Genomic DNA, 18027 nt, shown 5'->3' with positions numbered 1-18027 from the left:
CAATTCAAAAATTGGAAAAATGTAATTATTTTTTGCTTGAGATGTTTTGAAGAGAGCATAGAGAAAAAATAAAAGCAAATCCAAACTACATCGGAGATTGAATACCCCTTTTATATGCAAAGAAATTTTTTTTTAAATTATCCAGTTGTTCCTATGAGTTAAATTGATGAAGAAAACAGCATTTCGAACTCATCTTTTGACTAATTTTTCTGATGACAGATTAGATAGCTATACATATATGATATAGCTATCTAATCTGCCCAACTTCGACTTCGTTAATATAGTTTCAAACGGAGGACAGACGGACAGATCCCTATATCTACTCAGCTTAAAAAAATACGGATTTTTAATTAAGTAAAAAATTGATGTTTAATTAAAAATCATATTAAACCTATTTTAAAATTTGAATAAAATATGTGACATCAGTAGAAGTTTTGTGTATGACTCTATTTGGTTTAACGATCTCTAGTTTTATTAAAATTATTCAAAATGAAGGAAGAAGTTTATATAGTTCGAGTTTTATTAAAATAATCGAAAAATTCGTTTAAAATATGTGAAATTTGCGAACAAATCAGTTTAAAGTATAAAAGATTTATGGCAATTTTGTTTTTGTTCCATTTTTTGTTATGTGCTCATAACTATCTTGAAGCTGAAAAGTGAAACAAGAAATGTGATTTCAAGTGCGGCTCCGATTTTTAAGGTATACGAGTATATAAAATTAAGTGTTAACCAAAAAAGTAAGAATATTTGATTTTTATATGTATACAATTATTTTGTATTTAAAAAAGAAGAACAATTGATTTTTAAATGATAATTAAGAATTAAGAGTTTTTAAAATAAGAAGAACATTTTTAATTGCTTACAAAAATAAAATGCGATTTTAGTTTGACTTTTTGATAAATTAATGATTTTTAAATTGGTTTTTTGGTTTTTCAAATTGCAGAATAATACAAAATAAAAATTTTTTGCCAATTGCTAAAGTTTCGATGAAAACATTTGCCTTTTAATTGCATGAAGCATTAGATAGATACTTGACTTAGAGGCATTTTCGCTATCGCAATTGAACTTGAGCCGTGTCTCGAGTGTCTGAACTTGTAAAATTTCGCATTTTCCGCATTTGGCATCTCAAAAAAAAAAAAAAAAAAGAAAAGAGAAGTAAATGGAAATTGCATTCACAGCCAACACCACGCACAGAAAGTTTGCCAAGTTTTGCTTCAAATTTAAGTACTTGAGAAAGTATTTCGTTTAGCGGCGTCTTCTTCACACAAACAAACACAAAAGTTGGCTCAAAACAAAAACCTTCAGAAATTGCATTTTAATTTGCTTTCAAATTTGCTTATCAACCACAACCACAAACAACCAAAAAAAATAAATATATAAAAATATATGTATAATGCCAGGTGGCCTGACACTAATCGCTTAGCCAAAGTAATCAAAATTAGGATTGGTAAAAGAGAATGGAGAAAATCATAGAGAAACTCGACGTATTTGCTTGCAAGTGTATTTATTATATTTAGTTTTTATTGTTTATATTTTATTTATTTAATTTTATTTGTTAAAATGGCCATTATGAAGTCTCAATAATGTTTCTGATAGTCTCAGAGATTTTAGATATTATATATACACACATATATATATATATATATATATATATATGTATATATATATATTTATTAGTATATTTGTCTTTTTTTTTAAGTCTATAAATTAGAAAGTATATAATAATAATAAACAAGATTTCTAAATTTCACAATAAATTTGGTTTTCCCTTTGGCAGCCATTGGATATAGTGATCCGATCAGGCTGACTCTGACATATACGCGGATATTAGCCAAGTTGAATCAGGAAAGCTGCAAAATTGAGGGACTAGTTTGCATAAAAACAGACTATTTTTAGATATAGGCACCTGTATAACAACCGTATAACGGGTTAATTGTATTTGTTTTGGGTCCTTTCGGTCCATCACACATTCAAAATGCACCACAGAGCGACTGACAAGCTGACTGATTGACTGACTAATTGACTGATTGATTGGCTGACTGACTGACAGACTGATGGAAAATGTGTGTCAATTGAATGACAGCGAGAGACTGCGATAGAGAAGGATATATTTCGATAGAGTGCGACGATGGTTGCTGGTCATTAAATGAGTTTCGATTCGCTGCACTATGTATATATATTTATATATATATATATGGATATATAAAGGAATTTTTGTTAAATTTTTAAAGTCGTTCAATGCAAATGGCGAGTTTTAAGGCAATAAAAGATATTTTTATGCATGAGAAACAAGTCGTTAAATTGCGTGCACTGCAAAGTATGCAACATTAAATTGTTGCCAAAAGACAACTAACTTTAAAATCTAACAAGCAGCAGCAACAACAACAACAGCAATAAAATAAGAAATAACAGCTTACAGTTAAAAGATAATAAACCGGCGCTTTAAACCGTTAAACGATAAGCCGTTGAGTCCAAAAAAAAAGACAAAACAAAACAACAAAAAGAAAAGAGAAAGAAGAGAAAATGCCGGAGCTGAAAATCTGTAATCATCCGCCAGGCAAACGCCAAATGGCTGACGTCGACCAGCAACAAGAACAACGACGACGCCAACAACAACATAGGGAGAAGAAGAAGAAACAGCAGCAGGAGAAGCAACAGCAGCAGCAGTCGCAGTCGCAGCAACAACAACTACATAAACAACAAGCACCAATCGAAGCATTTACATCAAGGCAGCTGGTGCCTGTTAATGCAATGTTATTGCTGCTGCTGCTGACGATGCTGATGCGTCCGCGGATCGCCTATGCAAATCGTAAGTACAAGCGACAATGCCTCCAAATGCCAGACATTAAGAGAACACAAAGAGAAAGCTCAGAGAGCTCGCCTCTCTTCGTCTGCAACACCATACAGTGATGCCAATATTTGCTCGTAAATTTTTTACTTAACTCTACTTTATAGTTAGCTAGATCATAAGAGAGAGAGAGAGAGAGTGAGTGAAAGAGTAACTCTGCTGCTCATCTCCCAGAGCAAACAAAGCGTTGTCTGCTGCTCCTCTCTTTAACTGCAAGCTTAAGAGCGATATCCTTAAAGCGGAGCGCCAATTCAATACACAACTCTTTGATTGCAACATCCACAATGCGCTCGCTCTCTTTAAAGCACCGCCAGAGCGCAAACTTGAATTCAACTTTCTCTCTCTCTTTCTTGCAGTAATTAAACACTGCTTAGTCTCGAGGACGGTCGCTTGGCGAGCAATCCAAGCGTTGCTCTGTCGTTTTGCTTGCAAGTCATATTTTGCGCTCTTTCTTACACTTTACAATCTCTTTAAAGCAGAAGCCAAATGAATACACACAGCTTGCGCTCGCTCTTCAACTGGTGCATTGGGCGATCTCTTTAAAGCAGCGCCCGATCACAAGTTTGTATTGAACTCTCTGCTCTGTGCATTCATTCGTTCACTCATTTATAGCGACGTAGGCAGGCAAGAGTAACGCATACGCCGCATTTGACAATCTAATATGCAGAGGCATGCGTGTGGCATTAAGTTATCGCAACTCGATGGGTCTCTCTCTTTCTGTGTGTGTGTGTGTGTGAGTTGGTTTGGGTGTGGGTGCGTTTTCCTGTGTTTGTGACACGTTTGCTTGTTTGTTTGTATCTTTCTCATTCTTTTAACAAGCATTAAAAATACACTCCCACAGAGGCACACACAGAGGCACGCCCACACTCTGAAGGAGCTGAGCAAGCTGCAAGTAGTTGGCAGTTGGCTCCGGCTTGGTTCGCGACGCTTGCCAACAAAGACGCGTATTAAAAATCAATATAACCTACAAATGTGTCCTTCCTTCGCCTTCAAAAAGCAAGCAAAACCAAATCACTGCCAGGTGTGTGTCTGTGTGTGTGCGTGTGTGTGTGGATTATTTGGTCATAGATCTATATACACATGTGGCATTTGCACGAGCAACGTCAACAGCAACAGCAACAATTCCCATTTTCCAACAAGTTCAGTTCACAGTGCATCGTCGATTTATCGATAACTATGCACATATCAAGCTAAAGCGTCAACTTGATTGTTAATGTAAACACGTTGTATTATCGATAATATATCGATAGTACTCGATTGATAGCTGTGCTCGACAACTGTGATAATTCACAACTTTATATATTTATTATTATTTACACACAAAACAAACATGTCTTCTTAATCGATATTTTATCGATAACTACATGTGGCTTGCATGTAAACTAAACAAATATAATTCAACAAGTTTTCGAATATATTCAATGTATTCAAGCCATCAAAATTCATTGCTGATTTATTGATGGCATCCCGCCCTAAACTTGCCACGCACAAATCGACTGAATAATCTATATATATATCTATATATTATCGCTCCATATATATATATATATATTTACGCGACGCCATTAAAAAATTTAATAGTGTCGATGGCCGATTCTGGCCACCAGTTGAGAAAGAATTCGTCTGATTAGTGTCTACTCGTCGGTACTCCTTGAAGTATTTGTGGTATTTTTTGTATTTGTAGTTGTATCTGTCATGTCAGCCAAAGTGCTCTATACACACAATAAACATGGCCAAACTGTTCAACGTCTAAATCAAAATCACAAACGCTTCGTTGCTTTTCGCTTTTCGCTATTCGTTTTTGCTTTTGCTGTTGCTTTTGCCACTTTCACTTTTATTTGACTGTTTTAGTGGTTCATTTTCTTGTTCTTCTTTTTTCCTAGTATACCCTGAACACCCCTATTCGGGGTTCAGGGGTATAATAAAGTTGTGCTTGAGTATGTAAAAAGCAGAAGGAAGCATCTTCGTACCCATAAGGTATATATACTCTTGATCAGAAGTCGATTCGATGTTTGAACAAGCCTATATAACAGCTGGAGACTTCAAGTCATTTGAAATAAAAGTGTATTTCATTTTATCGATAATTATCGATACAAATCGATGTGTCGTTCACTTGATAAATCATCTACACTGACACATTATTGATTAACTGTACAAATTGCTTTAGGATTGGTTAAGAAACATTGATGTTGTTTACTTAAAGCCTAGTTTTAAGCCAAGCATGTTTCTCCTAGTCGAACTCTTTCGAGTCGAGCGTTTCAGCCTGCTTTTTCTTTGGCTTATACCCTTCATTCCATGAAACACATTTCGTTCATGCACTTATATATTTTCTAATGAAAAATCAATAAAAAATCAGAAACAATTGTAATTAAGCAGTTAGCTTTATCTTGTCTAAATTGAGACATCTTTATCTATTATCTGATTGATTGAGTTGGTATTCAGAGTTAAACCAGACAGTTTCTTGTGGTATCTTTGAGATGATTTGTGGGGTATAGTTAAGTCTTAATGGATGTCTATTTTGCATTCTGGTAACTTTGGAGTTTTGCATGGTATGGCGTGGTACTGGTAAGGTACTTGAAGGTACTTGACCACGTCAAGCCAGGAATTATATTTGAAGTCATTGCATTTGCTGTACAAATGTAAGTTTAATTTAATTACCAGTAACTTTTTCGAGTTTGGTAGAGGGGCATTTACAGTCACGTTATCTGAATTTACAATCGATACATATTGATTTTTAAAAAAATGCGCACAAAATCGATATTTATCGATTGTTGTTTAACACACAAAAATGGAAAAAACGTTGTTTTGACTCATAACAATTACATTCTAGCAATTAACTTGTTATAAAATGTATTCTTATTTATTAATTGTAGTTACAGGCCAACAGGGTATTCGTCTAGTCGGGCACGCTGTTCGTTGTTCTCTTATTAAGCTGCTTGCCAGCAAGTTGCTTTCTGTTGTCTGCGATTTTTCGCTGTGTGCATCGTCGATTGCCCTGGCTTAACTTGGCTTTTGTTTATTCTGGCTGTCTCCCCACACCAATACCCACACCCACACCCACACATACCCCCTCCCCTCTACCCACTCCACTGACTGGTTAGCTAGCTAGCTGTGGCGAGCTGTGTGTCTCTGTTTATATTTGAGGGGGGCGCGGCAAACAATTCAATTAATTGAGTTCACCCGCTGGTCATGTTAATATACCCATTTAGTTATATATGCAGATGTATATATATATATATATATATATATTTATAGCATAATATATTGTTAAGTGTCCTTACTGCGATTGGCCATTAAAAGTTGCACGAATGCATTTTAAATATCAATTAAAACACTCGTATTCTGTATTCTGTATTCAAATCAATAATTTTCAATTGTTGCAAGTATTTGATGGAAATTGGATGGGGGTGTGTGGGGGATGGGTATGGGGAGGGGGAGGGGGACAGCCAAGTATTTAAAATTATTGTGCGTGCTCCTCTAATTGAACCTGCTTGGTTTGAATTTCGTAATTATTAATTCAATTATCATTCATTTTGCTTATTTTTAACTCTTTTAAATGGAAATAATAAATAATAAAATAAATAATGGAACTTGTTTGACTGATGCTTGTTGAAAATGGCCCTCAATTTGGCAGTGGGCGCAACTTTGGCAGCCTGGCCAAGTCAACAGTTGCCTCTCTCTCAGCTGAAGCGCAGCGTTACTCTCCTTCCTGACTGCAACTGCAACTGTAACTGCAACTGCAACTGCAACTGCAACTGCAACTGGAGCTGGAGACACATTGGGCTTGGTCAAAGCGACGCGCAGCTTTGTTTTGCTGCCCCATTTGTTGTGCTCAGCGGCTGCTTCTTCCAGGGTGTATCCACACGAGCCTTGGTCATCAGCTTCACATCCTTCAGTTCTTTGGTGGTTATTTCACGAGCTAATCCCCGATTCTGCAGTTCGCAGAGTGGGCCCCGTTTTGTGGCTGCCTCGTTTGAAGACGTTTGAATTTTTCTCCTCTGAATTCTCGTCTACAATTAATGTTTGAAAGTTTTGCTTTATTTTTAACACAAATAAATATATTATACAAGATCGTTTTCGGAATGGGATTTCGTTATTTCCATATATAAATTGAGAGTTTTGATAATTGACTTGTTGTGGCTAGTTTACAGATTGCACAAATATAGCTTTAAAATTAATTTATCAACGATTACTGCTTGAGTCTATAGAAATCATATAAATCGAGTAAATCGAGTGAATTATGTTTAGTTATTTGAAAAATACAAATTATCAACTGGCTAATTTCAAATTAAACTACAATCGGAAGCACAACTGATATTCTATATTGGTCAAAACTTTCTAGCTGTGTTTTTAAGCCAATTTTTAGCCCCGTTTAACCGTTAGCCATTTTTAGTAAGTAGCAAATATTTTAAATTCCGTAAACGAAACCGGAACCCAAATTCATTTCGGCTTAAGACACATGTGCAGTTATGTATATATATATATATATTCTTGATATATATATATATATATGTATGTACTGTTATATAATGAGCTGGCATTGGGTCACCTTGTGCGTTGTGAGCCAAGTTAAAAGCTAACCCTCTTATTGGCCTCGTAGGCAGATGTGCTTCACTCATCATTCACTCATTCAGTCATTCACTCATTCAGTCATTCACTCATTCACTCATTCAGTCGATTTCCGCCACACGTTTTACATGTTTATTATACATTCTTTATACCTTAACGTTTTGCCACGCCTAACTACGCCCACCCATTCACCTGTGTTTTAGCTGCTGCCGTTTGTCGCTTGGTGTTGTTGTTGTTGTTGCTGCTGTTGTCGCTTGTTGCTGTGTTTATTTAATTCGCGTAAATTTGTATTAATTTTAATTGAAAGCTTTACGAGCGCGTTTAGCTGTCGAGTCAAGCTTTTTTGTGTCCAGCCTTTGTTTATGCTTTAGTTTTGTTCTCTTTCTTCTTCTTTTGTTGCTGCTGTTGTTGTTTCAGTGTGCCCAGCTGCAGTTGTTGTGCGCTGCATGACCTGCGTCAATTCTTCTTACTTCTACTTGTCATACCCTGTAGCCAAAGTGTGCCACAGGCATGTCAATATACAAATAAACATGAGTAAACGAGTCCGTTTTGCCATCTCCATTTGACTTCTTGACAAACATCGCATATGCTTACAAATATAGCAGAGAGATGTGCCCGAACATGTACTCTTAATTTTTGTATGATCGGCCTGTGTTCGCGTGCTGATTGGCTGTTTAGCACAGAGCGAACGTTAGCACACACCACACACACACGCATACACACATGCACACAAGAGACACGAAGTCACACGAAGACTTTGTACTGCACTGCAGCGCTGCGATAAACACCGACACCGATCTCGAACCCCAACCCGAGTCCGATTCGTGTGGCGAACTTGTACGAAGACCGATTAACTGCCGATTGCGCTCCATTGATTTGATCGAACATGTTCGATGCAGGGCATCATCTGGTCGAGCATTCCTTTGTTCGACGATAGCAGTCTTAATTGTTGTTGTTGTTTTTGTTGTTTGCAAAATGGTTTTTGTTTGGACTGACGCTAAGCTGGTTTTGGCGCAAATCCCCGTTAAAGTTCGTTGCCGCGACAGAGGGGATGGGGTGAAGGTATGTACGTTCTTCGTACACTACCCCTACCCCTACCTTTACCCCTCCCCCGTTGGGCGCTGTGTGACAGCTGAGACTGTTGCCAAAGATTTACGGTTGATTGAACAGTTGCCGTAACTGGAATTCATTTATTTTCCCAAACAACCGAAATTGAGATGAAAACCCAAATCGCTTTTTTGTCTTTATTTCTTTGCATCAAATTTCATTTGATTATGATGGCAATTTTAACTGCATAACTGGATAACTGGATAACTGGACAAAAAGATAAGAGTGCAGCTCTGCAGCTCTGCAGCTGTGGAGCTGTGCAGCTCTGCAGCTTGGGGGTATTTAACATTTAAATAAATAAAAGAATTGTAAGAAAAATTTGTTGACAAAATCATATTAAGAATTGTTTCAGTTTTATATGAAGAGCATTTACTGTTTTACTAGACAACTAGAAACTAGAAAACTGCAAATGAAAATGAAAAATGGCTGAAAAATGTTGCAATGAAAGTATTGTGTGTAAAAGTATTCGACGGAAGTAGCAGGAATCAGCTGCGAACTTATAAGGCATATAATATATAATATTTATATATATATTCTTGATCAAAATCGCAAATTAAACTAGACGAACTCAGAGACTGTAAGCGCTAGAGAGTAGAAAATTTGGAATATTGCATTATATTCATTGTATGTTATCGATAACTCGATTGAAATCGATTTCCGATAGCCATAAAATGGACATTTGTTAAAATATAGCATTTTATATCTATATATAAATCTATGTCTTATCGATCAGATTTAGTTATCAAAAGCATATTTTCCTGTTGAGCTTGAACAGCTTTCTGATTACAGGGCATCTAGTAGCGAGCTGCCTCGAAAATTGCCTTCCAACTTGTGTTGTGTAGTTTCTTAGCTTCATTTTGTTGCCACTTTCGTTTTTTTTTTTTGGTTGCCACTTAACTTTGTCTTGCGATGTTGGTTCGATTTTTGCGAATAGTTTATTCATTTGTTTCAATTCCACTGTTCCCCCGAGACTGAACTCTTCTTCTTCTTGCACAGTTGACAGTTAACGGTTTACGATTTACGATTTACGGCTTACGATTTAAGGTTTAAGGTTTCAGGTTTAAGGTTTAAGGTTTACCGGTTGTTTGCGATGCCCAAAAATCACTTCACTAAAAATTAAACCCGCAAATGATGCGATGATATTTTTGATTCTATTACTTGTGTCTCTGTGTGTGTCTCTCTCTGTGTGTGTGCCTCTGTGTGTGTGTGTGTGTGTGTGTGTATATGTTTGTGTTTTTCTTTCTTTTTGTGCCTTGTTTGACATGGCTTATCGTGGCAGGACCTTTTCTCGTTATGTGTGTAAGCTGCTCCTGCTGGACGGACAGTGACTAATGCCAAAACACAAGCATAATGGCAAATGATTTTCGAAAAAATGTGCATACACTCGCAGAAATGATACATCATAAAAAAAAAACAACAAAAATCCAAAGACTGATTAAAAATCGACTGATGAAGTTAACTTTTTACATGAGATCGAGACTTGATTTGAGCAAAGTATCTAAAGTTATCAAGCTGAAATTGAAATCAACAGAAACATTCAACATGTTTTGAGGAGAGCCAACAACAAGTAACTTTTTCAATAATTATTTGTCTTTGAAGAAGGATATCAAGGCTGATCAAGGCAGCACTTGTTGAGTTGTTAAGTTTAGGAAAATTCTAATTTTATTTCATCAGATGAACGATTGAAATTCGGAACTGGAATTGCAAATGAAATTCAGATTTGCTTGAAGAGTACAACTTACTCATTCTGAATTGATATTCTTGTTTTCTGCGTGTAGATACACACACACACACACACATAGAGACACGCACACACAGAGACACTCCGAGACACTCCGAGACACTCCGAGACACTCCGAGACACACACATAGAGACACTCAGAGACACACACACAGAGACACCTAAAACTTGCCCGCATGGGTATGGCACAAAAAAGGTGTTGTAAAGGGGAGTGGCAGGGGTAGGGTGTAGGGGGTGGTATTTTGGTGTGTGTTAAGGGGTGGGGGGCTAAATGGCAGCCCGCAGCGACTTTTAAAGTTATTGCCATTCTTATCGTTCGCATCGGCTGTGTGTTTGCCTGTCAAAGCCAAATCCCTTGGCAGTCGAGAGTCGAGCACCAAAACAACATTCTCAATTTTTGCCAGCTCATACCCAGTTTGGCCAGGGGGCAGGGGGTAGGGGGCAGGGATAATTTCACGTGACATCGGTAAATGCTGTCTAATAATCGGCTGTCCCCTCAAAATCTTTGGGGACAAGCGCACACAGCACAGCACAGCACAGCACAAAATAAGCGAAGAGATTAGAGATGAGAGGCAGATGCAAAAGTATTTTTCTGCCGGCTGCAATCAGCCGACAATCAAACGAATTACGCCCAAAAAAAAAAGAAAAAAAGAAGAAAAAAATGAGCAACCACATTTTATTTGGCTAATGAGGCATAGTAGCCCCTGTTGGCCACTCAAAGCAGCTGTTGGCCGGCAATCAATAGGCCAGCAAATAGACCGCCACCCACTTGGCTAATACTCGCACATCTATTTGTGCATGTTCTGCTCTGCTCAGCTCTGCTCTGTCTTCTACTTAACCTTCTGGTTAGCCACAATGGCCAAAATGGTCACTTTTTGTGGCATAATCGAGAACAATGACAAAACGTGCTTAAGCTTTCAGTTTCAGTGTCTATTTCAGTGCCAGTTTCAGTTTCAGTTTCAGTTTATAGTTAATGGGTGTGTTAATGTTCCGGCCACAAATAAATACTTTCAGCAGACGTTGGCAATTATAATTAATGGACGAGGCACGAGCAACTTGCATTAATATCCCACTAATTGTACCCATTAATTAATGTGTAAATCGGGTATCATTATGTCTGCCAAAGCCATTGCAGCATCTATGCATAAAGCATATAGCTATAAATGTATATTCTTCAATCTATCGCATATAAATAGGACCAAAATAAACAAAATTAGCAATTTGTGTTATGGCATATACCCATTAAAAATGGCTAAAATGGGTATATTGAAATGCTGCTTGGGCAGAAAGTAACAGTGAATCCATTCACAATATATATATATATATATATATATATATATATTCCAGATCAGTAATAAAAGTTCTTATGGCTACTCATTTGCCACACACAGATCTAGCTAGATTTTTAGCGATAGCTGAACATGTTAATCGATTATCGATACGCAATCGATAAGCAATTCTACTTTACAAATTACAACTCATCAGTCATATTAATAAGCAACTGTGAAAATGTCAAAAGGATCGCATAATAAGCGCAGATTTTGCCAACTTAAAATTCATGTTTTCATATTGAACAAACTACAGGGTATCTGACAGTCGAGCTCTCTAGACTAGAGAGAATTCTAACTTGTTTCAGTAACTCAATTTGGACAGCTTTCGATGCATGTAAATGAACCCAAAACTTTACTTTACTTTATCAAATCGAATTTAAGTTCCGATTCCTGATTGGACTCTGCTAAAGATTGTGTAACGGTGCCTAACGGTACAGCTTGTGTACCGTTACAAGGGGTTATAATTAATGATAGTATCAGTTCCAATTGTGGATGCTACTCTGCTGCTTTGAAAGATGGTTTTCTGTTTGCATAAATTCCGGTTACAGTTGCTTCAACTTGTTGCTTAATTCCCAGTTCCGGTTTGTATTTGACACACAGCCATAAAGTTAATCTAAACTAATGAAATGCAATTCGAGTTTTACTTAGTTTAGCAGCTAAAGTTCTTAAAATCAATCCATCAAAGGAAAATGTTTCTTCTATTAGTTAAGATTCGCGATTCTTCTTTAGAATTCTGGCTGCAATTTGAGCTCAATTTATTGGTTGATAGTTTCGGGAATTGCGTCCACTGTGCCAAGTGAAAAGTTGACTAAATAAATAACTGAACTTAAACATGTGTCCGTGCAACAAAACTTGACAATATTTCGCTCAAGTTCCCTTTTCTATTTGTTTTTTTTTCTTTTTTCTTTTATGCAGGATTTGGGTTAAAGTTTGTGGATCTCGTGTCGACAGAGTCATTTTGATTTAGTTGAACGTGTTTGGAGCACAACGTGCTCCAGTTCTCAACGAGAGAGAGAGAGAGAGAGGGCGAGAGAGAGAGAGCGAGACAGAGCTAAACGTCTGAGCTTGCAACGTGCAACGTGGAACGTGGTGGGGCACCAGTATGGAGGCCAATAATGTCCATTTTGCGACGTTTGCCAATTTCGAGTCGATTTATTTAGTGGAAACCAATAAATAACCAATGATGTACGAGAAAGAGAGAGAGTGTGTGTGTGTGTGTGTGTGTGTGTGTGTGTGTGTGTGTGTGTGTGTGTGTGTCTGTGTGTGTGTGTGTGTGTGTGTGTGAGTATCTCGTTTCGGTAACTTGTCCTATACATGTGTATGTACACATGTACATATATCTATCGCATCTATCTATCGTAGTTTATCCCTTGCGTTTTTTTTCTTTTCTATTTTTCTTTTTCGTGGCATATTCCACTTTATTTAGGGGAATTCCCTTGAGTGGACAACTTCCCATTCCATTTGCCAGCCATTCCGTTTCATTCCATACCGTTTCGGTTCGCTTAGACGTGCTTTTGCGCATTTGCATTTTAGTTATCAATTTGTAACACATTCAAATTAATTCGAGTTTTATTATCTATATATATACATATATATATATTTATATCTTACTTTATTTAATTTTATTTGTATTGTCCTTGCAAGGACTTGAAATCAGTAATCAAAGTCAACGTGTTAAAATCGATAACATCGATAAGTGTTAATCGATAACAACTACATACATCTCACACAATTTGAAAGTTAGAGTTCCCAAATTTGGACGGCACATTGCTGGATAGATCCGTCAAAGATCGGCATATATATTTTATGCATATCTGCTCTGATCAAATTCCCCCAAAATTCCCACAGTTTTCGAGTACCACAGAGTCATCAAATATGAAAGCTGTATTAATTCATTAATTAATTACTCAATTCAATTCTTTGTCAGCTATTCCCAACTGGTATTACACTGCTTGCAGTGTATTCTACAGTCGGTTAAGCCCGACTGTAATGCTCTCACTTGTTTCCTTCGTTTTTTTGTTTTTTTGTATTTTATTTGATTTCATTTTTGTTTTTGGTGTTGTTGTCAAGCTTCGTTCGTTGGCAACACAGTTTAACACTTTACTGTGCTGCTCTGGGATATGCTGAAATAAGCTAGGCCAATTTCAGTTTTTACAGCAATGTGCAATATCTGCTTATCACCCCAACCCTCCCCCCTCCCCACATACAAACACAGTTACTCTAGATATATATAAATATATATATGTATATATAATATTGCATGCTGTAAACTGCAATACTTGACTGCCTATCTCTGTAGTCCGTCCACTTTTCCGTACTTCCGTCTGTCCGTCCGTCTGTCTGTGTGTCGACGTCTGTCGACGTCTGTCGAAGTCTGTCGAAGTCTGTCTAGTCGTGTTCCACATGAATTTCATTTGGCGCAAGATGGCGTTGAACGCATTTCCGTTAACATTACATGCTCATTTCCGCTTCGTGTAGCTTTATTAAGCGCCAGTCACTTTTTTACCAACCAATCACACACACTCACACACGCAGAGAAAACATAGGTGTCTACACAGCAAAAAAAAAAAAACAAACAAATTTTTATATTTAGTTACAACTTAAAAAATTAAAAAAAATGATTAAGAAAAGTTGTTTGTTTTTCAAGTGAAACTCTGCGGAATTTTGGTGAATTAGGATTTGTAATATTTTTAGGAGAGTAGTACGAAAACAAGGTAAAATTGTGAGCCTACTTGGCCAACATGTCTCTATTGAGGAACAGACTTGCAATACTTGCCTGCCTCTTAGACTTGAGCTAAACTAGATACTGTCTGGAACGGGAAACTGCCGATTTTGATGAGAATCCTCAAGAGGCTCAGCAGATTAGCAGATTATCCTATGCTATCCTCAACCCGGCTAGATATAACAGCTTGCAGTGATAATAATAATTATGCCTGATGAAAGTGCGCAAAATAATTCTAAAGATTGATTCATGAAAAACCGTTTTTTTTTTTGCTCATATAAATATTTCCATTAAATATTTCACAAATCAAGAGCTATTTTACATGGTGTCTTCTCCCTGAAGACGAATCCCAATGGAATTCCAGATATATTAAAGTATTTATATATATATAAAAAAAAAACAAAATTGAATTAGAAAAGTAGTTCACCCGACAATAAACTATTTAATATTTATTTGAAGTACTTCAATGCACTCAATTATATACAACTATAACTAACTATATCATATATATATATATATATATATATATGTATATAAATATATGTACAAATTTCGCTCAGTGCAGCCCTGAGAAGGTGTGGCGTGACTGTCACTTAAAGTGCGCTGAACCAAAGTGTTGTCAAAAAGGAAAAAACAAAAACAAAAACAAATAAAATACAAAAAAAATTGCTTCGTTGAATTTTGGTCTCATTTCGACATAGAAATCGATGCGAAGCAACTCAAAGAAAGTTGTTGCTCCTGCTGGCAACGGTAGCAGCAGCAGCAGCAGCAGCAGCTTAGTAGTTGGATTGAGTTGGAGCTCAGGGAAACCACTTAACTGGGACAAGGCCAGGTGACAAGTTACATAGATGCTGCTGCTGCTGCTGCTGTTGCTCAGCCCTCTGCCTGCCCCTCTGCCCGGGAATTGTGTGTGTTTAATGTGCCGTCAAGTTAGATGCGTAATCATACTTTCATCTGGTCATACTCACAACTTCTGTCAGCTTAATAGAGCTTATTATTATTATGCCAGACGGAGCATATGTGTGTGTTTTGTAAGCCTCCTGTCAAAGTTCATGTTAGTTGACAAAGCAGTTATCTTTTCGAATCGGTTTACGGTCTACGGTTTACCCAAGACATTGAGGTAGATATTTGGTTGATCCGCATTAACAGGCGACTAACAAATTCCTCAGTCTACTTCAGGCAGATCGCATAATTATGATATATATCCCAATATCAAATATCTCAATAAAACTCAAGAGTTACATTTTCTCTGTCATTCATTCATTCAACTATATATATATATATATATATATATAGTGTAGCCATAGGAACAATCGCTTGGTTGTCTCCGCTTTGCAAGGGTATCGAATCCACGACAACCTTTCTGCCAATAGAATATTTTGTTTACTTTAAATGCTTCCCGTCCTAAAAACAGCGAGAAAATACAAACAAAAATATTTGTGTTTCACACAAAACCATTTTGTTTATTCAACGAAAAGTGCAAAAAATGTTGTGCATTTAACTTGGCCGCACTTCAACCAATTCTCTTATTTTTTTTCTTGTTGTTGTTGATGGGTTCGCAAAGTGCGTTGAGAAATTGTTGAATTTATTTCGGCACCAATCGCGTTTTCACAGCCATAACTTTCACGAAAGTGAACTGAATTTTCAAAAGCAATGGTTTCCATATATACCCTGAACCCATTCAAAGGGTGTAACAGGCATAGTCGAGCCCATAATTTATATATATATATATATATTCTTGATCAGACGAGTCAATATTGCCATTCGTTTGTCTGTCTGTTTCGATCGATCATCGATAAGCAAAACTGGACAATATAAATCATTTTCCGATATCAATAAGATATACCAATTTTTACATATATATATATATATATTCACTCGCTAGCTATATCGTTGATTAACTGTTAAAATCTCAAGGATGTCGAATAGGAAACATCGTTTGCTTTAAGCGTACTAAGTATTTTACAGGGTATCCATCGACGAGCACATTGTAAGTTGTTCCCAAGAGCTGTTACACAAAAAGTTTTGCAACCCTTTCGCTATTTCCAATGCTGAGTTTAAACATCATTTTGGTTTCAGGCAGCTCAATTTGTTAGAGTTGAATTACAAATGTGCGCGTATATTTATATTTGATTATAGGCAGAACCACAAAATGTGGCCAATTAAATTGCAACATTGTGTTGTAATTAAATGTTGTTAGTTGTCGTAGAGCTTAATGTTATTCCCGCCCACAGTTTTTGGAGGGGCGAGTGGCATCAAAGGGAAAGTGTGAAAATGGCGTTGCCAAGCAATTTGCCTTATGTCCTTAAATGTGCTCAAATGATGCCAGGGCAACAGCCAAAAGCAAAGAGCCAAGAGCCATGAGCCAAGAGCTCAGCTAACAATTAACAGCAAGCAGCTAACAGCTAACAGCCAACAGTTAACAGCCAACAGCTAACAGCTACCAACTCTCAACTGGCATTTTGGCCATCTGTCTGTCTGTCTGTCTGATGATACCAAAAGTGTTTAATTAGCTGCTTTCTGTTAGCTGTTTGCCAGTTGGCAAATATTTGTTAATTTTGCCGACGGCACATCAATTAGCGTGCAAAGTGAATCTATTTTAAATTGATTTTTGCTTGATTAAATTTTGCGGCTCCTTTACGCGTCAGCCTGAATCCTTATCCTAATCCAACAGCTTGTTAAATATGTCCTATATATATATATATATATATAATATGGAATATGGCCACAGAATTTATACAAATATTTATGCCAAGAACCACTCAGCCCAAAAGGGCAAATATATCACAAAATGATGCCAAAATTTGTATTTCTTAGACTGCTTACATTTTGGTGTCAAAATTAACTTGTTATTTATTTATTATTCAGCAAGTTTTTTTCTCTCTAAAATGTAAGGCTAATCAACTAAACTAAGCTCGAACTCTTTTAGAAAAAGGGACTTTTAAATTCGTTTTCTTAAAAATGAATTTCTTAATAATTGAAAACATTAAATATAAAACAGTTTTTTTCTCGTATATTTCAAAAATATTTCTATAAGCCAGAAAAACTTGTGCTCATTTTCTGGGCCATTTTCTTTTTATGGTGATTGTCAAAAATTAAGTGTGATTTTCTTTTCTGAGTGTAAGAACCACTCTGCGCGAGCCGTGAAAAATCCAAGGAAATTATGCAACAATTTGTATTTTTTTTTAGACTTCCGGACTGGGACCTGGGCGTGGGGTGGTGGTGGAGCTGGGGGGTACCTGGTCGACAAAAGGAAAACATCTCAGCCCCTCCCAGCTGTTGGGCACAAAAGTGCAGCTAAAAGTCTGGCAAGTTCTCATGGGAAGAGACTTTCAATGAGTTGACTTCGCGACCAATCCATTATCTCCTCTCGCCCGATTTGGGAATTCCGCGCCAATGATTTTCAGCGTGTATTCCGGCAAAAACAAACGTATTTGTTCTATAGTCAAGCGCAACGAGAAGAGAAGAATCAAATCAAATGCTCAACTAAGAATCTTAAGCTTAAACCAAGTTCTATCGAAGCTGTAATCAGTAATCAGAAGAAAAAACAAAGGAAACTTGGCAAAAGGTGCTTGAATATTCTATGGCTGCAGACAGGGTATTCCCTAGGATAAACAACCACACATACACACACACACACACACACACACACACACACACACATTCTTCTTCACTTTATGTCATAATTTAATTTGATTTTTATTCTCGT

The 18027-nt window shown here is 36.8% G+C and overlaps 1 protein-coding gene across 1 annotated transcript in view; it reads left to right on the top strand.

Annotated features, from left to right (window-relative positions):
• Positions 1–2646: 2646 nt before the first annotated feature.
• LOC6566217 (tyramine beta-hydroxylase) overlaps positions 2647–18027 on the top strand; it is a 36361-nt gene continuing 20980 nt past the window's right edge. Inside the window, 1 exon segment of the mRNA XM_032738800.1 lies at positions 2647–2809. Within this exon segment, the coding sequence (XP_032594691.1) occupies positions 2752–2809 (58 nt within the window). The 5' untranslated portion in view covers positions 2647–2751.

The sequence above is a fragment of the Drosophila grimshawi genome, unplaced genomic scaffold (assembly GCF_018153295.1).
Source record: "Drosophila grimshawi isolate 15287-2541.00 unplaced genomic scaffold, ASM1815329v1 contig_848, whole genome shotgun sequence".
Lineage (NCBI taxonomy): Eukaryota > Metazoa > Arthropoda > Insecta > Diptera > Drosophilidae > Drosophila > Drosophila grimshawi.
The sequence above is the reverse complement of the archived record's forward strand: the minus strand, read 5'-3'. Positions and strand labels throughout refer to the sequence as shown.